At 54.1% G+C, this 23,123-nt stretch overlaps 2 protein-coding genes across 4 annotated transcripts in view; one reads left to right on the forward strand and one right to left on the reverse strand.

The window, feature by feature from the left end:
• The window catches only part of PDE4A (phosphodiesterase 4A), a 37,414-nt gene extending 30,695 nt beyond the window's left edge, over positions 1–6,719 (reverse strand). Inside the window, exons 1-3 of one of the 3 annotated variants that reach the window (XM_016153484.2) lie at positions 6,672–6,719; positions 6,367–6,377; positions 5,822–6,010 (exon numbers count right to left, since the gene is read on the reverse strand). In XM_016153484.2, coding sequence (XP_016008970.2) covers positions 5,822–6,010; positions 6,367–6,377; positions 6,672–6,719 — 248 coding nt within the window. Of the gene's footprint in view, positions 1–2,564; positions 3,102–5,821; positions 6,011–6,366; positions 6,378–6,671 lie in introns of those variants that run through there. The other 2 variants (XM_016153478.2, XM_036233724.1) reach the window with 2 other exon arrangements.
• Positions 4,118–20,911, forward strand: CDC37 (cell division cycle 37, HSP90 cochaperone). The gene is made up of 9 exons (XM_016153588.2): positions 4,118–4,134; positions 13,626–13,757; positions 17,122–17,403; positions 17,760–17,868; positions 17,960–18,075; positions 18,159–18,281; positions 19,356–19,538; positions 19,624–19,695; positions 20,678–20,911. Exons 2-9 carry the CDS (start codon positions 13,656–13,658, stop codon positions 20,828–20,830), a joined length of 1,140 nt encoding a protein of 379 aa, XP_016009074.2. The 5' UTR covers positions 4,118–4,134; positions 13,626–13,655; the 3' UTR covers positions 20,831–20,911.
• Positions 20,912–23,123: the final 2,212 nt, after the last annotated feature.

The raw sequence follows: 23,123 nt of genomic DNA on the forward strand, positions 1-23,123 counted from the left end.
CAAGTCTGGAGAGCTCTCTGGACTCCCTTTATTGTGGCTGCATAAACTCCAACGTGGGAAGTGCTGGAACCCCCTGTGTGTGTACTGGTAGAACCCCCTGATGGAGAACTGGGCTGGCAGAATGCCCATTCTAAAAAGTGAGGTTCCCATTAGAAGCCTCTCAGTTCCCCCTTTCTTCTGCCTGGGAGCAGGGGGAGCACTCTGGCACCAATGCCCTCCCTCCCACCACAGCCCCTGGAGGCGACATAAGCCACAGTGAAACAGAAACCTGAACCCCTGAGGGGACGTGGTTGAGGTTCCTGTTTTTTCCTTCCCATCCTGAGGAACAGGGTCTGTGTAGGCTCCGCCTCCTTTCCTGAATCCAGATCTGTGAGTGACTAAGCTACTGAGCACTTACTGTGTTAAGTCCTTTACACACATCCCCAATATCACAGAACTCTCAAACCCACAAGGTAGGGCTGACAACAGCTCCGTTTTACAGATGAGGAAACTGAGGCTCAGAGAAGACATGACACTTGTGCCAGGAGGCACAGGTATCAGACTTGTTTTGGGAAGTCAGCTCTGCCATTTCCTGGTGGTGAGAGCTTGGGTGAGAAGGGACTTTGTCCCTCGGAGCCTGAGAGTGAGCCATTTAGGAGATGAATGCCACTAAGATAATGATGATTATCACCACTCAGCCACTGTACCCTGAGAGTCAGCACCCCAGAGACCAGGCTAAGGGGAGTATCTGGGGGCCTCAACAGGGAACTGAGCCCAGTTCTTATTGCATATCACCCCCTCTCTGATCTCTCAGAACAGTGACTTGGCACATTGCCCTTGGTCTTGGCATTTCCTGTTGATCCCAATTTGTTTTCCTTCAGCTTCTCTCCAGTTCCCTCTGGGAAATAGCAGGCTTCCTGGTGGGGGAAAGGGTGTTGGGGCTGGGTGTACCCCAAATGGAGGTAGAGGGTTATGGTACCTGCTGGAGGGGCCCAGAGCTGGCGCATTAGGGTCACAGTCTAGAGAAGCCTCCCTTGGGAACTCCAGGAGTGAGAGGCCCAAATCTGTCTTAGTGATATCTCAAGCAGAGGGGTATCCATGGGAGCCAGGCAAAGCACACAGTCAAAAGCTGTCAGTCACATCACCAGAGCATACACAGTCAGACCTCTAGCACCACTGGAGCACCAGGTGGTTAGAGGCCAGCACACCAGGCACAGAAGAACACACCCCAAAAGTCAGAGTACTGACTCCCAGGCACAGGACATATAGGCAGCTGAGAGCACATCACAGCGTCTCAATCTCAGTATCCTAGGGAGAACAGATAGTACTGCTGACACAATCACATTGTCCTGGGAAGGTACACATCACAGTGGTACCATCACTACATCCCAGGAATGCACACTGTCATAATCATTGTCCCAGTATCATACACAATCACTATAATGATCACCCAGCAACACTTACAGTTACTGTCACAATCACTGTCCTAGGAGCACACACATTCACTGTCATAATCACTATCCTGAGAGCATAAACAGTCACTCTGTCACAATCATGGCATCCCAACAACACATACAGTCAATGGCACAATCACAGCATCCTGGGAGCACATACAGCCACATTGTCACAGTATTCTGGTAGCACACACAGTCACTGTCATGACTATTGTCCCAAAAGCACACAGTCACAAAATCACCATCCTAGGAGCATACACTTTCCCACTGCCACAGTCACTCTCCCTGAAACATATACAGTCCCCCATGTTACAATCGCAGGACCTCAAAAGCCCAGGCAGAGCACACAGCCAAGGCAACCACAGCTGGTCATACCCCAACAGCTAGAGTGAACTGAGGCCAGTGAGAAAATAGTCAGGGCCAGCCCAAACAGCCCCTCGCAAACACTGTCACCGGGGGAGGCAGGGACTTCTTCATCCTGTACTGATACTGTGCAGCTACTGAACCTTAAATCTCCTGCCCTAAGAAAGGGGCTCCACCCAGCACAAGGCCCCCAAAACAATGCTCCCCAAAGAGGCCTTCTCTGGATTTCTGATCCTATCTGCTGCAGGATGAGTCCGTGAATGCTCGCCCCCATTCTCATGCAGTCTTCTACCTCCTGGAAGCCTCCTGAGAGCCTCAGCCTGAAGGAAACACTGATCCTAGTAGGCATCTCCCTACCCCCAACACAGAGCTCCCCCTAGAACATTCCCAAACACAGCGAATCTAGCTTTCAATACAGTGCTTCCCGGAAAGTCCCTTGAAGTGGTACCCAGCCTAGCCACTGTCCTGTACTGTCACCAACTAAGGATGTAGACCCCTAAAGCTGCAGCCCTCGACCCGTTAAAACCACATGCATCATGGCACCCCTTAAGTCAATACCAAGATCAACTTCAGTAGGAAGGCTCAGGTACAGTGCATCACCAGGTGCAGAAGTCCCGATGCCCCCGCAGTAGAACTACCCCCAGCCCTCACCGCCGCCAGTCTCACCGAACCCACCCTCATTACAGCGCCCCCTGCAGTCAGCGGGGCGAGTTGCATCCTCCCTGCGCGCCTATCCGCTCCGCGCGCGTCGGCTGCCTTAAGTCTTACCGCCTGCAGCAGCCTCCACCCGCGCCGCCGCTGCCGGTGCCGGTGCCGGTGCCGTGGAAAGACGAGGGCCAGGACATGCGGGACGTGCGCAAGCCGGGCCGGTCGCCGGTGTCCACAGCATCGGCGCGCTCTATGGGCCGGTGTGGCTGGCGCTCGGGCTCCACGCGCTCCGCGCTGTCAGAGTAACCGCGCTGCTGGATACGGATGGGGGTCCGCGGCTGCCGCCACAGGTGCTGGGGGGGCGGCTTCAGGGTAGCCTGGCCCTCTCGTGGCCCGGGCAGAGACAGAGACAGGCTCCTCTCCGAGGGGGCGGTCGGGGGCTCCATGGCGCCGGTCCCCACCTGCACCCCAGGGGGTCCAAACTGCACCCTACTCAGCTGCGCGGGAGTCTCCACGCCTGAGGCTCCGCGGATGCGCCCGGCCTCGGTGGGGCCATGGCGCCCCGCGGATAGACCCGGGGGCGGTACAGGCCGATTGCCCCCGGGCCGGGCGCGGAGGCTTCCTGCCGGTGCCTGATGCTCTGCTCGGTGCCCGGCAGCGCTCTCCGCGCTTGGAGCCCAGTTCGGAGCCAGCACTCGCTCCCCCGCCCCGTCCCGCCCCTCCCCGCCCCACGCCCGCCGCGGCTGTCAGCGCCGCCCCGCTCCTTCTCGGTCCCGGCTAGTGGGGGGCAGCCACCTAAGGATGGGGGGGGCCCTTCCCGCCCACGCAGAGACCTGCTCCTGGCGGGGAGGGGGCGCCGGAACGCTACTCTCTCCAGAGTGCCCGGTCTAGCAGCGATGCGCACGGGCACAAAGGAGTTAAACGGTTAATCCGATCTAGAAGACGACACCCGACTGGTTGCCCGTGTGTCAGTCAGTCCTTCCATCATGGCGGGGGCGGAGCCGGGTGCTGGCGTGTCCTCGCTGCTACCCTAGGCCAGCGGGAACGTGTGGGAAGTGGTCCTGGTGCCATGGACGCCGTCCCTGCGGCGGGCAGCGGTGATGTGCGGGAGTTCTCCTGTCGGTAGGTCGGAGGATGGTGATGGTGTGTGCCTGGGGCACGGTATGCGTGCACGTGGCTCCTTCCGAGGGCTGTATGTGTTTTTGGTGTCCTGGAAGTGTGTGTGCGCACGTGGTTGGCTGCCGCGGTCTGCCTGTTTCTCTGGGTTTCGCTGTACGTGTGTCTGTGGGTGAAGGATTTGTGCGCACGTGTGCTGCCTGATAGGGAAGTATGTGCTTCTTCAGGGTCTGTTCCACTGGCCTGGGCGCTGTGCATGTGCTCTGATGCCTTTGGGTGCGCACCGTGGTCTGCCGGTGCTTGCTGAGTGGTGCACGCGACTCAGCCTCCTTGTTTGTCGTGTCTGAAGGAGTCCATGCGTGTTGGTGTGTGTGTGGTTGGCCTGGGGCCACCTTGGAGTGTTTCTAATGCGTTTCTTTGGTTCCTCTGTGGCTCCAGGAGGATACCCATAGCTGATACCCTGGCTGCTGGCCCACAGCTCTATGCTTCGCTTCCTCTTCTAAAACACTTCTGCAGGAGGTAAGCTGAGGCAGGTCCCCTGAAGCCGCCGGACGCACCCCTGTGCCCTTTACAGGCAAGTAAACAGCCGCGCCTCCTTCTCGCTGCCCCCGCTGGCAGAGCCCCCCTTTCAGCACCTAAATCGGGAGTAGCCGTGACTCACGCTCCCGCCTCCCCCAGCGCCGTGCTAGCGAGCGAGCAAGCAGAGTGAGCGGATTCGAGGACTCCCTCTCTGCGCTTCCCCTACCCCCTCCCCCCCCCCCGGCTCCCCCCGCCCCAGCCCGGGCCCTGGCCCTGGCCTGGGCAGAACCCTGGTAGTGACTGGGCAGGGGGAGCTCTACCCTCCTGGCCCAAGCTCTCAAACGCTAACCCAGTCGGGTATGCATCCGCAGATGCAGGCCCTCGCCCCCCTGCTCCCCAGTCCGGTCCTCCCAGGGTAGGCCGAGTAGTCTGCCACCGCCTACCCCTCAATCCCCACTCCGCCTCCCCGCCCTGTTCTTATAAAAAAAAAAAAAAAAAAAAAAAATCCCGTCTCCAGCCCCCACAGCCGCTTTTCTCTCCGCCAGAGGGGGCTCCAGGCGTGGGAGAACGTGGAGCAAGAACCAGCCTCCCATCAGCAGCCGCAGGGTATCTCAGAGGACAGAAGCGTGCCCCCACTTCTCTCAGGGACCCTCCCCAAAGTACACACTCATCCTGGCTTCTAGAGTATTTGGCAAGGGCTGCTAATCCTCCCTAGATCAACTGAGGGTTCTGGACTGGGCCAGTCTTGGGGTATGGGGACTGTGGCATCAGTCAGTACTCTGGATAGGCAACAAGGAATGTGAGGGGGTGAGGGGTGGGTATCTGGCACAGGGAGGTTCCAGAAGAAGGAGGGCACAAGGCAGTAGGCCAGGCTGGTAGTTGGAGCTGTGGCCTGAGGCTAGGATGGATCAGGCTGGACCTGAAGTTACAGAGGCTAGAGGAGTTTGTTTGTTTGTGTGTTTGTTTGTTTGTTTTGGGGGGGCGTCGGGTTACATTAGCCTGCCAGAGGTGGGAATGACAATCACTTCCTCTCCCTACTTGTTAATGAATCATCATTGTACCATGACCCAAGCAGAGACCCTGGAGCCCTCCAACTGAGTAGATGAGGGGGTGGATAAATCAGAGGCTTCAGAGAACAGTGACCTAGGGAGGGCAGTGGGGGCAGAGGTGGTCCAGCAGCCACGACTATCTCAGCTGTCTGACTTTTGAACACATCTTTGGGCCGAGATGGGGGTTGGAGTGCCTTGGGAAGACCCTGATGAGAAATAGCAAGAAAGTGCTATATAAAGGCTCACAGATATCTCTCACATCTCCCCAGGAGAAAGAAAAATGCCAGTCCAGACCTCCTCCAAAATCTCACCCTCCCCTTTATGTCCTGGAAGAAATATAATCCTCCCAGGAGGGGAAATTAAGGCACACAGCAGATCAGATGCTTGCTCCCTAGCCTGGAGCAGCTCTCTGAACATGGGGGCACCATTTGGGGCTGGGAAGCTGAAACTCTTTTCCACACCTCTGCCACTTACTGATTCAGACAGCTGCAAAATTGAAGAAGGGGTTTGTAGAGGCTGCAAGGGGCACCTTAGGGGAGGGATGTCACAGCCTGACCCACCAGGCTCCCAGAGAAGTTTCAGCTGGTTTTACAAAACACAGGGAGTCTGGAGCACAGAAAGGGCTGGTGGAGCTAGCCCAGCTGGCCCTGTTCCTCCACCCCATCTCCCAGCCTCATTCCCCCTCTTGCCTACCTGTCAGCTCTGGTGATGGAAATCCTCGGAGGGATGAGAAGTGGCAATGTGGTGGGCTGCGGCAGCAGAAGGACCCCAGCATCCGAGGGTTCAGGGTCCATCCAGCCCAGGCCTGGACCAGTGGAGAGGCGACGGTGAGGGCGTCGGAGCTCCGTCCCCAGCATGTTGGCATGGCTGGCTTCAGGGGGTCTCCCCTGGCCTCTAACGAGAAAAAGGCAGGATGAGTGTGCAGCCTGGCCAGACAGCTATGAGCCCCTTCCCCAGTAATGACACTCCTTAGCCATTTAAGAGAGGCTGATGGGGGTATGGGCTCTTTATGACCCCTCTCAAGTCCGAGCCACTCGCTGCTCCCTCCCACAGAGGGTGTCTTCCCACTCCTTATATTTGAGGGATGCTCCTTCTCAGTCATAATTTTTGTAGGGCTCCCTCATGTCCCAACCCTGGGGCTCTGGGCCCTCATGCCTGTACACTCTGTCTCATATATGAGATCCCTCTAAACACATCACCTTTTCAGGGTCTCTTCCCATCCTCCAAGTCTAAGAAGCTCCCTGTTGGTCTTAATGTCGGTGGCCCCCTATCACATCTGAAACCCTCAGGACCTCACTGGCAGCTCCGCCTACAATCCTTTCCCGACTTCGGAAGCCCCTTGAGAAACCCTGCCTCCAACTCCTGGGCTGAGGATCTCTTAATCCTGGCGGCAGGAAAGTAATGGACTCAAAGAAGCAAACTGAGGCACGAGGAGACGACTCCACGCGGCCACTTAGTGAACAGAACAGCCATTGTCACTAGACGGAGCCTGCCTTCTACATGGCCCAAGCCCCGCCCCCAGCCCGGGCCCCGCCCCTTGCACCTCTTCCCCAGTCCCATCCACTGACAGAACACTGCGACTCCTCTTCATTCTGCCAGCCTAGCGTGCTGTGAAGGTTGCGGGGACCATGTTGGCTCAGGCCAGCACCTCCTGCAGGATCAAGCCAAAGGCATCCACCATTAGTGTCCTGGGGCTCCCCCTGCCGGCGGGGCCTGGAATCCGTCCCCGCCCCTGGTCAATTGCCTCTCTCAAAGAGTGATGTCAGCACGCTGCTGACGCATTGCCTGTCTGTGACGTCGCCGCCCGTTACCAAAGCAACAGTTGACGCATAGCTGGGCTCCCGACAGCGTCAGTGCCTGGGCTGGCCACTGGGGGACCCGGAGCCTCGCGGGTGGGGTCGCCCTAGCACCCCCCAAACTTCCTCCCGCAGGGGCTAACCCCAGGTTGGGGATCCTGTGGAGAGAAGACCGGGAGCTCCCAGAGCCTGCCGCGTGTGGCGCGTGGTCCGAGCAGGGGGGCCGCAGGAAGCGTCTCCTCCGAGCTGTTGGCTTTTAAGCCAAACCCGAAATAGCTCTGATATGCGGGGGCTGGGCGCAGAAAGACGGCGGCTTGGGCGCAGATGGGGGACGCGGAGACAGACAGGGACGCGTGGAAATAGAAATAGACAGGAACACAGACGCAGCTCCGGATGCTGAGTGCGCTCTGCTGCCGGCGATCCTTGTCTAAAAGCTTAGGGGAGGGGAAGTCTGGCTCACTTCACCTTCTCACCCAGGCGCTGCAAATTATAGCTATGTGGCTGTGGCTCAGTGACAAACTCTTCAGTTTGTCTTCTGCAAAATGAAATAATAACTTCTATGGGGTCCATATGAGAATGAAATGAGATCAGACCATATTGAATTCTCGCAGAATAGTGTCTGGCGCTCAGTAAGTACTTAATAAATGCTACTAAAATCTGAGCCTATGGGAACCTGTTAGAAAGAACCCAAGAGAGCTCATGTCCTTCCTGTGCTCAGTGTCCTGCATAGCTCTCACCTCATTCAGAGGAACAGTCAACAACAGTCCAGCACATGTGCCTAGTCACCTTTCTATCCTGATGTCCTCTCACTTTACCCCTGGCTCACCCCACACTGGCCTCTTATCTGCTTCTGGACACACCAGGCACAGTCCAGCCTTAGGGCCTTTGCACTTGCTGTTCTTGCTGCTTGGGAACCTTTTCTCGTTAAACGATAAGGGGCCTTATTTAAGGCCCCTTATCGTTTAACGAGAAATCCATCAAGTCTTTGCTCATATATCACTTTTCAGGTGTTTCTCCCAGTGGTTCGCTCTATTGCATCTCTGTTTTAAGTTGCTAGCCCCTCAGGGACTGCTGATCCCCCTTATTCTGCTCTATTTTTCCATAGCATTATCATCTCATAACATACTATGTAATTTCTTTATAAAGTTCTTAGCAGGTGTACTATGGATTAGCTACTTTACCCCCTACTGTGGCTCTTATTTTTCTTGCCTTATTGCACAAGCTAGCACTTCAGTTCAATGTCAACTAGTAGGAATGAATAAACATTATCTCACTGACCTAGTGCTTAGCACCAGGCAAGCCTGCAACAGACAGTTGTTGAATAAATTGATGAATGTATAAAGCAAGCTTAAAAGTATTCCTTGCTTCTCAGCCAGTCTGGACTTCCACTGCTGCCTATTCTGCCACCATTAAAGCACTCATCATTCTGGGTTGTAATTATCTGTATTCCTTATTAGATAAAACTCACCATGGTACTGATGGTACTCACCATGGTCTCCCACATATAGTGTCAATGAGTATTGAATGAATCAGACACACAAGGAGAGAGAGGCACCCTATCTCTCCGTGTGTAGACAATACATATACTCAGACAAGCAGAGAAAGGGCCATGTAGCAAGGGCCATGCTCAGGTTCCAGAACTACACCGACAGGCCTGCATTCAAATCCTGGCTCTGCCACGCATGTATACCCTTGGGCAAGTCACCCAGCCTTTCCGAGCCTCAGTTTCCTTGTCTGGAAAATGGGGATAATATACCTACCTGAGGACATTATTGTGAAGATGAAGCGAAGTAGTGCGTTTAAGATTCTGAGCACAGTGCCTGGTTCATAGGTGCTCACAAAACAGTAGCCACTATCCCAGTAATAACAATTATTACCATTGTTGTTGACTCACATGGAGCTATAGACAGACATGGAAGAAAGCAAAACATTCAAGGAGACATCACTTCCTCCCATTCTCCCTCTTGCCCTACTGGCCTCCTTGCTGTTCCTTAAACACTTTGAGCACATTCATACCTCAGGGCCTTTGCACTTGCTTTTCCCTCTACCCAGAGAAACACGTATTCTGTGCTCCTTCCACTTTCTCAATTTCCCTGACTCTACTTTCATTTTGTTTTAGACTTATAACATTCTAACAAGATATAGAATTTACCTCCTATTTTTATTAGCTATTGCCCGACCTTTGATTAGGACATAGGTCAGGATGTTGGTTTGGTTTGTCCCCTGCTAGGACAATGCTGGCATACAGTAGGTGTTCAACAAATAGCTCTTGAATGAATAAATCCGCTTAACTCCCTCACTTCCTTCTGGTCTCTAAGTTATCTCCTTCTAGATCCTTCCCTGACATAGATGCCTTGCCCAATCCCATCACTCTCTGCCCTTCACTTATAGCTTTTTCTTCTTGGCTCTCATCACCCATGACATAGCATATATTTATGTTTCTTTTCTCCCTAAACCCTTAGTTCCACAATGGCAGGGGATTTTTATGGCTTGTTCTAGATGTATCAAGGGCCAAGTTTATGGACATGTAAATTGTGCAGTCCCACAGGGCTCCAAGCTTAGGTTTAATGTGCTGCTGTCATCATCTTGAAATTCTTCGTAATTTGGAACAGGGACCCTTCATTTTTATCTTGTCCTGGGCTCTGCAAATTTTGTAGCCGGTCCTGGCTATTCCATCAGTGTCTGGAACAGCCCATGGTAGGTATTTAAGAACTTGTGGAATGAAGGAATGGAGGAGTGGACAGCCAGAGGAGCCCCACAGGCCAGGGAAGAGAGGTGAAGACACACATCATCACTGTCCTGACACTCATGCACAGTTGCAGAAATCAGTCCTGGCAGAAATCTGGGCATGAGAGACAGGGCATCAGCCTCTAAGCCTGCCTTCCCCTCCTCTGGGCAGCAGGCTGTCGAGGAAGAGGGTTCAGCTGGCAGAGTAGGCTGCTCTGAGCAGCTGGCACCAGGCTCAGGTTGAAAGAGGCCTTTTTCTTACCCAGCTTGAAGCACAATCAGCTGCAGGCCCAGCCTAGGAATGCCTGGCCTGACTGGACAAGAAGAGCACTGGTTTCACCTAGCCTGACATCCTCCCTCAGGAGGATATGGGGACAGGTGGCCAACAAGAGGGAAGGGAGTGAGGATAAAGGCCTTGTCCACACCTTGGCCCTGAGCATCCAGGCCTGACAAGCTCCGTGGCTGTCACTAAAGCAGGGTTAGGAAAAATTGTCAGAGGCCATGTGCTTGTGAGTACATGTATGTGTGTATGCATGGGACTTTGTACACAGCTGTGCATGTGCAAATGGACATGTGGAACTTTGTAGGAGTCTGAATTTGTATAGTTGAGATCATACTGTACCTGCAGAAGTATGTGTGACAGGGCGACACCACATTAGTCCATGTTGGCATAAGGTTGGATGTACCTCTGTATGACTGATTTGAGTGTGAGTGTGTGTGTGTGGGGGGGGGTATGTGCATGTGGATGCAACAGGAAGTAGTTTTTTTACAGTGGTTAGAAATGCCAACTTTGGCTTCAAAGCTCTGGTCAGTCACTGGCTAGCTATATGGCCTCAGGTACATTATTTAGATTCTCAGTATGGAGTGTTAGCATGATTACATTTGTCTGGATTTGTGTGGTGTGTGTGTGTGTGTGATGTTTAAAGAATAATTCAGCTCCTCCAGACGGTCTTCCTGGATACCCAACCTGAAGTGGATCCTCATTTTTCTATTTCCTTCACAGTCCTAATCACAATTTGCTGGTACGTATTTGTGTATGCTGTTTCTTTTGGTTTCCTCAATAATGTCAGCTCCATGGGAACAGGGAATTTTGTTATGATCACTACTGTGTCTCCAGCACCCAGCGTATAGTAGGCACTGAATACTTGTTGAATGGATGATGCAGGATTATGTCTGTGGTATGAGGAGAAAGGTGGGTGCTGCCTGGGTATTGTGGATTCCTGGGCCCAAGCCTGTTCACTACTCTCTTCCTTTCTCAGACGTTAACCATTCTTTTAGCCATCCTCACTTTTATGGAAATGATGACACCTCATCAATTTCCTGTATCACGTTCAACAGGATCTTTTCCTTCTCTGGGTCTTAGGGAATCACTCACCTCATTTGTAAAATGGGAGGCTAGGTGGATAAGCCTCCTTCCTGCTCTAAAGTGCTATGGAAATACTCTTAATCTAATTCCCTCTTTAATTCATTCAACATTTATTGAGCACCTACGGTGTACCAAAGCACTGATCTGGACCTGGCCCTGCCCTCATGGAGTTGAAGTGCACATGGAAAGCAAATACAAACCAGAAATCTTATTTAATCTCCAGCAGCGCCTCCCACCCCCACCCCACAAGTCACTCTCTACACCTAATGGAATTTTTGTCTTCACGGTCTGACCTTGCTCCCTTACCTGTCTGGAGGATCAGTGGAGCAAGGACTCGGCTCATTTTGGTTGCTGCAGCCCCATGGCCTGGCTATAGTGCCCTGGCACATAGTACGCACTTGGGAAATAGGTATGAAATGAGCTAAGAAATAAGTGATGGAATGAAGGTAGGCTTGCATGCATGAGTGTCACGGAAGCCTGAGTGTGTCATTCCCCACTTTGCAGATGGAGAAATTGAGGCTCAGGAAGGCAAAGCCGTTTGCTCGGTCTCACTGCAGATGAGGGTGTGTAGCTGTGAAGAGGCAGCAAAGAAAGTTTGGATAGTCCAGAGGAGCATTCCCAGTCCCCCAAACTCCGCCCCCACCCCAGCCTCACAGATTTCAGAGACACAGCAGGTAATGTGCTGATGGGGTAGAGGGGAGAGACCAAAGGACAGTACAAATCAACTCAAGGGTCTCTAACTCTAGAGTTGGGGAAGCTGTGCTGACAGGAGATTTGAAAAGGTTTAGCGCTGTTGGGAGAGCTTCCAGTGCCCTGTCTCCTATTCTGAGAGCTGGGGCTCCTCGGATTCCGTTTAACTGGGGCCGGACAGCTCCAGTTTCGGAAGCCAGAGAGAGACACCCCTCCCCCGCTGCGTCTACCACGGAATCCCCAGCATCCGGGGTCCTCTGCACACATCCCCTAGCCGGGAGGCAGGCCTGAAGCCCTCGAAGGGCGTCCCGGGGGATGGCATTCTTGGGGAGCGGGGGAACCCCTTCGTCCTGGTCCCCTCCCTCCGGGGCACCGGGTCCTTCTCCCCACCGCAGCTCGCAGACATAAACTTACCTCGTAGGGGACCTGGGGAGGGAATGCCCCGCCCTCTCCGGAGGGGGTGTGGCGAAAGGGGACAGGGTGTCCAGACCCTTTGTTTGCTGCTGCTGTGTGTATGTATGTGTGCGCGATTGTGAGACCCGTTGGGGTATGGGTTCGTGGGTGCGTGTGCCCGGGCCGTGACGGCCGCTGAGATGCTGAACTGCCTGGCCTGGAGGGAGATGGGGAAAGGACGAGGGGATTTTCCCGCCCCCGCCCGCCCACTCGCAGGTTTGAATCTAGCCCGAGGAGGAGGGGCGGCTGCGGGCGGACACATATGTCTGGGTGTTCCCACCCCCTCCCCGGGCCGAGGAATGCCCCCATCAGGAGACCTTTATTCCATTCTCTCCAACCTCCTCCCTCCAAACAATCCCTCTGGGCGAGTCTGGAAAGGGGTGCCCCTTGCCTGAGTGGCTGAAGCTCCTCCCAACCCACCTGCCCCCTATGGAGCGCTCTTTAATCTGAGAGAATCCTGGCCCTAGGCTGCAACACGTCCTTTTATCCTGGTATCAAAACGTGGGTTGGGATTTACAAGTGTGTGGCTGGATCGTCGCCTAAACTCAGAATAATGGAGTTCTTAGATCCTGGCCGATGAAGGGGTCACGAGAAGAAAGGGGAGGGGCTATGAGCGGTCCTGGAATACCACTAGGAGGAAAACTCCCATCCGCACTTCTATGGTCCACCCTCCATCACCATCCAGCGCGGGGCCGGGAGCACTGGCCGCTGGCTAGACATTAGCGACACCCAGCGGCTGCACGGAAGGATGCCGCGGACGGGAGCTCGAGAACCTTTGGGGTATCCGGGTGTTTCCAGCGTGGGTATGTGCGAGGATCCTAGCTCAGGAGTGGTAGAATATGGAGCAGGACAAGAAAGCTGTGGTCCGAGCAGGGAAAATAAAATCCCCCAAGGCAGGGCCTCGTCGCCACCACCTCTGACCTCCCAGGGCAGGGCCATATCTCTCCTCCACTAAGACCCTCCCGGGGCAGGGTCCTGTACCACTCGTACTGGGAAGGTTCTCTCAGTTCACACACCCGTGCCTAGCGTAGGGTTAGGTCCCAATTCACAAGGAGCAGTGGGCGGGTCTCCTCCAGAGGCCCCGCCCCTGCAGTGGGTTCGGGCTGATGTCACTGCGGCGTGGCTAAGGGGACAATCCTCTTCCTCAGTCTCGCCAACTGCTCCAACCTGCGGCCGCTGCAAACTCCCACTGCGGGCAGCGGGCCCGAGGTTGGAGCGCCTGTTCGTATACCTCCAGGAGGTGCCTAGCGGGTATCCCGCGCGGGATGAGGTGGGGTCTCGGCGGGAGTCCGGGGGGCGGGAACACGCTCACAAGGGCCTGTAAGAGTCCGGTAGCTAGTGCCGCCGCCACGGTTGCTAGGGATGTGACGTCACGCGCAAGCAGGGTCTGCGCATCCGACGGAAACGGAAGGGGCGGGGCTCCGCGGGCTGGGACTCCAACGCTGCCAGCTGCCGCCGCTTTCAGAGCCAGAGCGGAGTGGGCCACAGAAGCAAGATGGTGGACTACAGTGTGTGGGACCACATCGAGGTGTCTGACGATGAAGACGAGACGCACCCCAACATCGATACAGCCAGTCTCTTCCGCTGGCGGCACCAGGTAGAGCGCGCGCGCCCAGCCCCTCCCCCCCGAGACTTCTATGAAAAGTTCTGACCCCTTACATTGCTAGGGACCCCGCCTTTGACACCTGGGATCCCCACTCCACAGTCTGGACTTTTAATATCGCCCAGGGTTCCTCGATTCACCTCCAGGACCCCAGAACTGCCGAGACCCTGAGTTTCTGCATGAAACTCCCATTTGACCCCTAGTGTACTTTCTTCGGAGTCTAGACTCTCAGGATAGGCTTTGTGGTGCCCCCTAGTCCCGTCTGGGACCTTCCACTTACACATTAGATAAGGTCACCTTATTTAATGTGCATAATGCTTTTGGGACAGCACCTGGCATGTAATAAGCTCTCTGTAAACTTTAGCCACTATAAACGTTATAATTTAGGTAGTTCACTCTCGGTAAAAATTAAAAATTCCAAAGGTTCCAGGAGGGGACAAGTGGGTCTTCTCAGCCCCAGCTCCTCGGCTTTCTTGCTCAACCACCACTGGTTTCTCGTGGCTTTTTCAGTAGCTGTGTCGCATCAAGATTCCATGAGCCTCGGTTTCCCTATCTGTAAGGCAAGAGGGCAGTGATACCTGAGGGCCCAGTCCAGCCTGCTATAGCCCCTCCTGGAGGCGTAAAACCCAGGTGGGGCACGCAGGGAGGCTTTATTTAGCTTCTGCCTCCCTGGTGGCCGCTCAGAGGGCACCAGGAAGAACTTGGTGGCCGCCCAGCAGAAACCAGAAAGGTTGTAATTTCCTGCTCCCACCGGAGGCCAGCTATGATGCCAACTCTAGAGAGCCCCTTGCAAGGTAGCAGGAAGGCTCCCAGGCAGTACAGGCCCTGTGGAGAAAGGGAGGTTGCAAAGCCCAGAGCTGTTTTCCTTACCCCGCCATGAGGTGAGGGCCTTTTTGACCCCCATCCACATGGGAAAAAGTGAGGTTCAGGATTAATTGTGTCAGCCCTATGGGATACCAGAGAAGGGTCTGAGTCTCTTAACTCTTGCCCACTGTGTTTGCCTGGCCCTGTACTAGAACCTGGAGATACAGCCTCAAATACGGCACAGAACTGAGTTAGGCCGTTCTTGTGGCAGCAGCCATAGCAGTGGTGATTAACAGTAAAATAGTGCTGTGTTGCAAGCCATTGCTGTGGAGTATTTCATTTAGTCCTCATAGCAACCCTGTGAGGCCTCATTTCACAGAAGGGAAAACCAAGGCAGGGATAGATTTAAGTGACTTGGCCAAGGACATGTCACCAGGGCTGGGTGCATGTGATGATGCAATTACAATCACTGTCAGTTAAGGAACATTTACTCTGGGCCAGAAGTCAAACTAAGCACTTGAAGTACAGTTTCTTGCTTGAGCCCCAGAGTATTGCCCCAGAGAGAGATCATCCCTGCAGACAGACAGTAATGACCATAGCCAGTGTGCGGCTGGTGTTCTCTGGGCGTCCACAGCCCTGGACCATCTGCTTTAATATGTAATTTTTGCTTCTCCCAGTGCAACCCTGTGAGGTCAGCATTGCTGTCTGCATTTGACAGATGAGGAAACCAAAGTTACGAGAGGTTAGGGGATCAGCCCACAGGCACCCAGGCAGTATGCAGTGACTGGAATGTGACCCCTGGTCTAGGACCCTGAGGCTGTCCTCCAGCATCTCATCATGTCATCTGATGATCACGGAGAGGCCTTTGGGACTCAGTGATGCTGGAGCCGGGGTACTAAGACTTGGGGGCAAAGCAGGTGGAGTAAGGGGAAGAGAGGTCTAGGTGGAAGGAACAGCATGTGCCGAGGCCAAGAGGCAGGAGAGAGCTGGTACATTTGGAGACCTGCAAAGGCCAGCATCTGCCCAGGACCCAGAGTTGGGAGGGCAGGACCCAACTCCCCATAGTGCCATGGTGCCAGCTGGGCAGCCTGGAGTAGGGGTCACAGGTCTCATCTGAACCCAGAAACTCCAGAATGGGGCAATAGGAAAAGCCGCAGTCAGATGTGTATGTTTCGACTCTTCTGGCACCTTCTGAGCCTGGATTGGGTGGAGGGGGCAGCAGTTAATGTCAGTGGCACCTCTCAGAGTTTAGTTAGTAGCTCCGAATTGAACAGGCACTGCCAAGAACCAGGGGAGATAATGGAGGGGCCCAGCATGTGGGCTGGAGGGCGAACAGGGCCAAGCAATTTGATAGAGGGGACTGAGCAAAGTTGGCAATGAGATGGGCACCATCACCAAGCTTTGGATGCAGTGGAAGCAGATGTCTGGGGTGTAACATTTAGGGTAGGGGGGCAGGAAGCTGGTGGGCACCGAGCTTGGGCTCAGGAGGGCATACTAGCCTGAAGACAGCTCAGGAGCCTTGGCAGTGATCCAGGCTTAAGACTTTCAGTGGAACGAATTGGAGAACCATCTAGAAGTGAAAACCATCAGGACTGGGTGGCAGAACAGGAGGGCAGGGCAGGTCCAGTGAGCAGGCCTCAGCTGGGGACAGGAGGTGGGGCAGGTGGCTTTGTTAAGGGAAAATATGACAGGAGACCAGGTTTTGGGGGGTAAAATGGTAAGGTCAGTTTTGGGCATGGAGTTGGAGATACCTGCAAGATTCCAAGACAGAGGTGGATTTGGGGAGTGGTGCCCGAGCGTCACCAAGAGACACTTCAAGGAAGAGGGGGAGCCTGAGACCCTGGCGGGGAAGCGAAGCTTCTCTTTCTATATCCAACAAGTGTTTCCTGAGCCCCTACTGTGTGCAAGTGTGAGTGTGACACAGCGAACAGATCCATCCCCACCTCTCTGGAGCCAATATCCTTGGAGAGGGACAGTGCCCAAAACATGCTAAATAATTGTCACTGGATATTAGCAGGTGACAAGTACTGAGGAGGAAATAAAGGAGGATAAGAGTAAGGGGAGGTCCTGATCTTCAGTAGGGTGGTCAAGGAAGAGGCTTCATCTCTAAGGCGATGTTTGTGACATTTAAGCCAAGACAGTAAGGATGTGAGGGAGGAAGCTATGGGGGGATCTGGGGAGAGCATTCCAGGCTGTGGGAACATCCAGTGCAAAGGCCCTGAGGTTTGAAGTGGGTTCAAGAAAAGCTGAGGCAGCCAGGAGGAGGTGAGGACACAGAGGTGCAGGGTAGATCATCCAGGGTCCGGTGGGCCATGGGAAGGACTTGAGCTTTTGCTCTGAGTGAGGTGGATGCCACAGAGGCTTTTGAGCACAGAGAGACCTGGCCTGACTCGAGTGCACGCAGGTGCCTGTGGGGATGAGGGTAGAAGCTGGGTGTCCAGGACACAGGTTGGTGCACATATTCCTTGCAGTGCCCTGGGAGCCTTGGGCTGGGGTGGGGCTGGGGTCAAGGGGTAGACTGTTCCCCTGAGTGGCGGACCAACTCTGCCCACAGGCCCGGGTGGAGCGCATGGAGCAGTTCCAGAAGGAGAAGGAGGAACTGGACAGGGGCTGCCGTGAGTGTAAGCGCAAGGTGGCCGAGTGCCAGCGGAAACTGAAGGAGTTAGAGGTGGCTGAGGGTGAGAGCAGCAAGGTGGAGCTGGAGCGGCTACAAGCTGAGGCACAGCAGCTGCGCAGAGAGGAGCGGAACTGGGAGCAGAAGCTGGAGGAGATGCGCAAAAAGGAGAAGAGCATGCCGTGGAACGTGGACACGCTCAGCAAAGATGGCTTCAGCAAGGTGTGTGGCGGCTGGTGGGGACTCCACCATCATGGGCTCGGTGGCCAGTGGCAGGTTGGGGAGGAGGGAGAGGACTGCACAGGTCAGGGAGGGACAGGTGTGAAGGTGGGAGGCAGAGGGAACAGGTGTAGGGGGCCGGGCGAAAGAAGCACCCCATCGGTCCCCCTCTGATCTGCCCAAAGGCCCTAGTCCGAGGCCACATGTGCCACACCCACGCTCCCGCCACATTGATGTTCACAGCGCCATCACCGCCTCCACCATGGATGGGATGGGCGCTGCGGCCGCAGCCCACACGGCCATGTTCAAGGCACTCCACGGCCTTGCCCCAGCCCACTCCCCCTCTTACCTCACCACAGAGCATGGTCAATACCAAGCCCGAGCAGGCGGAGGAGGAGTCAGAGGAGGTGAGGGAGCAGAAACACAAGACGTTTGTGGAGAAGTATGAGAAACAGATCAAGCACTTTGGTAAGTTGGGTGCAGGCTGAGGGTGGGGTGTTGTGCAAAGGGGACTGGCTCTGCTTCTGGGCCTTTCCAGCGCCTTGTCAACTCCTTGTAGGCATGCTCCGCCGCTGGGATGACAGTCAGAAGTACCTGTCAGACAACGTCCACCTGGTGTGCGAGGAGACAGCCAACTACCTGGTCATCTGGTGTATTGACCTAGAGGTGGAGGAGGTGAGTACAACCTGCCCTGGGACTAGGAAGGACTCTATTTTGCAGCTGCCACTGGTGACACTGTGCCTCTTCTCCCTCTGCAGAAATGTGCTCTCATGGAGCAGGTGGCCCACCAGACAATCGTCATGCAGTTCATCTTGGAGCTGGCCAAGAGCCTGAAGGTGGACCCCCGCGCCTGCTTCCGGCAGTTCTTCACAAAGATCAAGGTAGGGGCCCTGAGCTGTGTGGGCGGGGTGGTGGGTGGTCCTCCGGGAACCAGCCTGAGGTCCATGGGGGAGGGGGAGGTGAACACATGAACATGCGAACACATGAACACATGTCCACTGGGACTCAGACCCTTGCGATCAGAACCTACCAAATCAAGGGAGGGCGGAGCCATGGAGATGAGAGCTGGGCTGCTCCCGGACAGATGTTGAAAACTGCTGAGGGACAGAGTCAAGGGCATCCCAGGTTTCTTGCCCTGAGCACCTAGAAGGACAGAGCTCCCCATGCTAAGCTGGGGAGACAGGGCAAGGCGGAATGGGGGCCTTGATCCAGAGCCTGGGTGTAGCTGTGTTGAGTTCGAGATGCCTATGAAAGTCCCCATGTGAAGACATTGAGGAAGGGGGTGTCGGGGTCTGCAGGTCAGGGGGCACTCATTTTACTGTGCTTCACTTTGTTGCACTTCACAGATACTGTGTTTTTTTACAAATTGAACATTTGTGGCAACCGTGTGCTGAGCAGGTCTATCAGCGCCATTTTTCCAACAGCATTTGCTCACTTTATGTCTCTTTGTCACTTTTGGTAATTCTTTCAATATTTCAGACTTTTTCATTACTACTATATTTATGGTGATCTGTGATCGGTGATCTTTGGTGATACTAGGGCAAGACCCTCTACCAGTAAAAAGATGACAACTGGCCCAAGGCTGAGATGATTGTTAGCATTTTTTAACAATAAAGTATCTTTTAATTAAGGTATGTACTTTTTTTAGACATAACACTATTGCACACCTAACATGTTACAATATAGATAAAAGTAACTTTTCGATGCATTTAGGAACCAAACATTCATGTGACTCGCTTGACCGTGATATTGGCTTTGTTGTGGTGATCTGGACCCGAACCTGCGATATTTCTGAGATCTGCCTGATGGGAGGCAAAATGGAGCTGAGGGACAGAGACTAGGTGGTGCAGAGGAGAGGCCTGAGCCCCAGGGCATCTCTGAGGACCAGCAGCAGGATGATACTGAGTCCCCCCAGCCTTGCCCGGTGAACCTCTCCTGTCTCTCACTACCCACAGACAGCCGACCGTCAGTACATGGAGGGCTTCAATGATGAGCTGGAGGCCTTCAAGGAGCGTGTGCGAGGCCGTGCCAAGCTGCGCATCGAGAAGGCTATGAAGGAGTATGAGGAGGAGGAGCGCCGGAAGCGGCTTGGCCCCGGTGGCTTGGACCCCGTGGAGGTCTACGAGTCCCTCCCTGAGGTGCGGAGCCCCACTTCCAGGCAGCGGCAGGCCCCCCTAGGTCCTGGGGACCCAGGCCCTGACCCTCGGCCCTCTACCCCTATAGGAACTCCAGAAATGCTTTGATGTGAAGGATGTGCAGATGCTTCAAGATGCCATCAGCAAGATGGACCCCACCGTGAGTAGCCGTGCCTCAGGCCCACCCACAAGCCAGGCTGAGTGGCCTGGTCCCTCAGTCCTGCACCCTGAAGGGTCTCCTGGGCTTCTGGGAGGAGTAAGGGAGGTCAGATCACTGTTTGGCTGGCACATGAGGCAGCCAGGCTTTCATATCACATGCTCATATTTATTGAGCACCTACTGTGTGCCTGGCATCTAGATTGAGTGTCACTGTCATCAAAAGTCGTTTATGAGCACATCCAGTGCACCCTGCTGACCCCATCTTTGCCAGCGACTCAGCGACCCAGGGAGGGGGGTCTTCCCAGCCTCAGTTATCCCTCCACAGCAGTTTCTCTCTCAGTAGTAACTGGCCAGTGCATGGGGAGGACTGGGTGCGAGGCAGATGCTGGTGAAACGGCTGTCATTGTTACTAGGAGCAGTAATGGCACTGGGAGATGAGGACTTTGAGTCTTAATAGAGCTTGACCCTGTTTCTTCTGGTCGGCCATATTGGTTTCCTCATCTGTAAGATGGATCCAGTCACAGGATCTGTTCTGGGGTTTCTAGAAAGTTCTTTGAGGAATGAGCATCTAGACCAAGGGTCTTAAACTCCAGCTCTCAGGTTCAATGCCTGTCTTTGATATGCTGAAGCTGTGCTCTTTTATTTTCACATTGTCTGTGACTGACTTTGTGCTATAACCACCCATATAGTTGAGGGGTAATGGGTTGAGTAGTTGTGACAAAGGCCATGCAGCCTGCAAACCGAAAGTATTGACTCTGGTCCTTTACGGAAACGTTTGCTGACCCTTCAGACCTGCATTATTTAAATCTGACTTAAAGTTAAGGGAAATTAAAAGTTCCATCCCTCACCTGCATTGGCTGCATTTGACATACTTGACAGCTATGATCTAGAATAAACTAAATGGGCTTGAGGTTGCACAGGGGACAAGCAGATCACCAGGAGGTGACAGTCCAGCCTCACGCGCCCCCCACTTCTCCCTGCAGGATGCGAAGTACCACATGCAGCGCTGCATCGACTCCGGCCTCTGGGTTCCCAACTCCAAGTCCAGTGAAGCCAAGGAGGGGGAGGAGGCGGGCCCTGGGGACCCCTTGCTGGAAGCTGTCAAGCCAGGCGAGGACAAGGATGTCAGCGCGTGACTCACCCCAGCCACCGCCTGCCTGCCTGCAGGCTTCTGTGCACCCCTTTTCAGAAAATGAAAATAGATGCCATTGCCCCAGCTCCTGGCTTCTTCTACTTTTGCTGCTTCCCCCCAGCCCAGGGGACTGCCCCCTAGGCCCCACCCTCCAGCATTCATCTAAGTCTTGCTTTGAGTCAAGGGGCTTCACTGCCTACAGCGACCCCATCAGCATCATGCCAAAGGCCCAGGGGTACAGGGAGGGACAGAGGTCGCCAGCCTGGTCCACAGGGGAGGGGGGAGGGTCCCAGCTGAGGGGCCTGCTCCAGTTAATGTGGGCTCTGGTTCCACTTTTCGTCTGCTGTCTAGTCTTCTATATGGTAAACGGCAGTGATCTTCCAATAAAAGATTTCAGATGCTCTGCAGGGCCTCACAAGGGCTGTTGGCACAGCTCTTCTCTTTGGGTTGTGGAGGTGGGGGGCGGGACCTGGTAAGTGTTGGTGGCTAGGCCTGTGACACCCGTGCTTTGCCCTCTGCCCTCTGGGCAACTCCTGTGCTCAGGGCACATGCTGCCCCACTACCTGGAGCACTTCCGTCACAGTTCCCACCTGCCTCTTAGTCTTAGGCTTATTTCTCCAAGTCCCCTTCCACCACATCTCACCTTCCGCATGGGCAGGTGCCTCCAAAATGGCTCTTCAGTCTGACCACTGCCCTTTGTCCACTTAGTCTTCACCCTGGTCCAGGTCCCCATCACCTCTGGCTGGATAGCCATCCCACACCGGACCCCAACAGGCAGCAGCCAGAGGTTGCCCATGAATGCCCAGTCGGGGCATGTGCCTCCCTCAGGGCAGAAGCCAAAAGCCTTCCCCTAGGCTCACTTGACCCTACACCATTGGCCCAATCATCTCCCTGCCCTCATTGCACGTCCTCCACCAACTCTTCCTCTCTTCCACTCCCTCCTGGCCGATCCACAAGCGCTTGAAATTTCTCTTTAGCAGGGGGTTTGGGCACTCAGCCCCATTGTATTCCTCTATGATGAGAGTAATGGTAGTGCCTTCCTCCCGGGGTTGTGATGAAGGGAGATGATGCTACAGGCAAGCAGGCACCTGGCACTACGATGCTCAACATGTGGTTTTTGGCATGTTCCTGTCTGCCCAAACACCCTTCCCTGCAGTCCTTGAGTGAGGCTCCTTTAAAAAGGTAATGAAATATTTGGGGCCTGGAAAAGGCCTTAAAAAATAATACAGTAAGGAAGGACACATCAGCTTGACATGAAATATCAGCAAACCGGTGAAGCCCTTTGCCCACACCTGGGGGGTACCACCCCTAGCAGCTGCTTGTCACTGAGACCAGAGCTCAGTGCCACCTCCTCCCAGAGGCCCCCTGCCCAGCCAGGCAGCTTGCCTCACCTACCCAAGTGCCTGGTTTTGCTGATCTGTGTATTGTCTCCCCTACCCTGTGAGCGCCACCAGGGCATAAAACCTGTCTTTGCTGGTCCTGAGATGTTTGCAATGCCCACAAAGGGTCCTGGCACATAGTAGGGCCTAAGTAATCATTTGCCAAAGCTGATCGCCACGGGCAATAGTATGCTACAAACCAGAGGGCACCACCTAATGCTTTTCATATGGGTAAAAAGGCAGATGGGGGACCTGGAGAGGAGGGAGACAGTCCTAAGGCCCTGGATAAACCTTGCCCATCCGGGATCTATCCAGGACTGTCAACTTCTTAACTATTGTAAAAACTTTTTAAGGTAATTCCTATTACAGATTTTTCCTTTTGCCTCAGGCTCTGTTATATCTCAGCACTGTTACTGATTGTTTACTTAAACTTTCTACGTTTTTTCATCATGGACTTTTGGACTTTTTTCATGTTGTTCTTTTTAAAAATATTGCATTAAAGTATTTATCTTGGTTACTGAGTTTATTGACGCCCTCTTTGCTTTCATGCCTCAACTGCCTCACCCTAGTTCTGGGCCTTGGTAGGACACAGGATTTAAAACCTCAAATGCTATTAAGGGATACACAGTGAAACAGATCCCTCTGTGCTCCTTCTCCACCCAGCAGGTTCCCCGCCCCCAACCACTGGAACCCACTATCTCTGGTTTCTTGTGACTCATTATAGGGATTCTTTTTGAAAAATCAAACATATTCTTATCCCTTCCCCTTCTTTTTACACAAAATGTAGCTCACACTGAAATCTGAAACGCATCTTGCTTTTTCACTGAACAATACGGACTGCAGGTCTTTCCTTATCAGTCCATCACCGTCATCAGCTCTTCCTCATTCTTTCTTCCTGGTGTAGAAAGCTCCTGTGTA

This window comes from Rousettus aegyptiacus, unplaced genomic scaffold (genome assembly GCF_014176215.1).
Source record: "Rousettus aegyptiacus isolate mRouAeg1 unplaced genomic scaffold, mRouAeg1.p scaffold_m13_p_16, whole genome shotgun sequence".
Classification (NCBI taxonomy): Eukaryota; Metazoa; Chordata; class Mammalia; order Chiroptera; family Pteropodidae; genus Rousettus; species Rousettus aegyptiacus.

What these genes read in the sequence shown, in the direction of transcription:
- CDC37 (XM_016153588.2), top strand. Translation starts at nt 13,656, where the DNA reads ATGGTGGACTACAGTGTGTGGGACCACATCGAGGTGTCTGACGATGAA. An exon ending in AGTTCTTCACAAAGATCAAG is followed by an intron (nt 18,282 to 19,355) that starts GTAGGGGCCCTG and finishes CACTACCCACAG; the next exon opens with ACAGCCGACCGTCAGTACAT. An exon ending in TCAGCAAGATGGACCCCACC is followed by an intron (nt 19,696 to 20,677) that starts GTGAGTAGCCGT and finishes TTCTCCCTGCAG; the next exon opens with GATGCGAAGTACCACATGCA.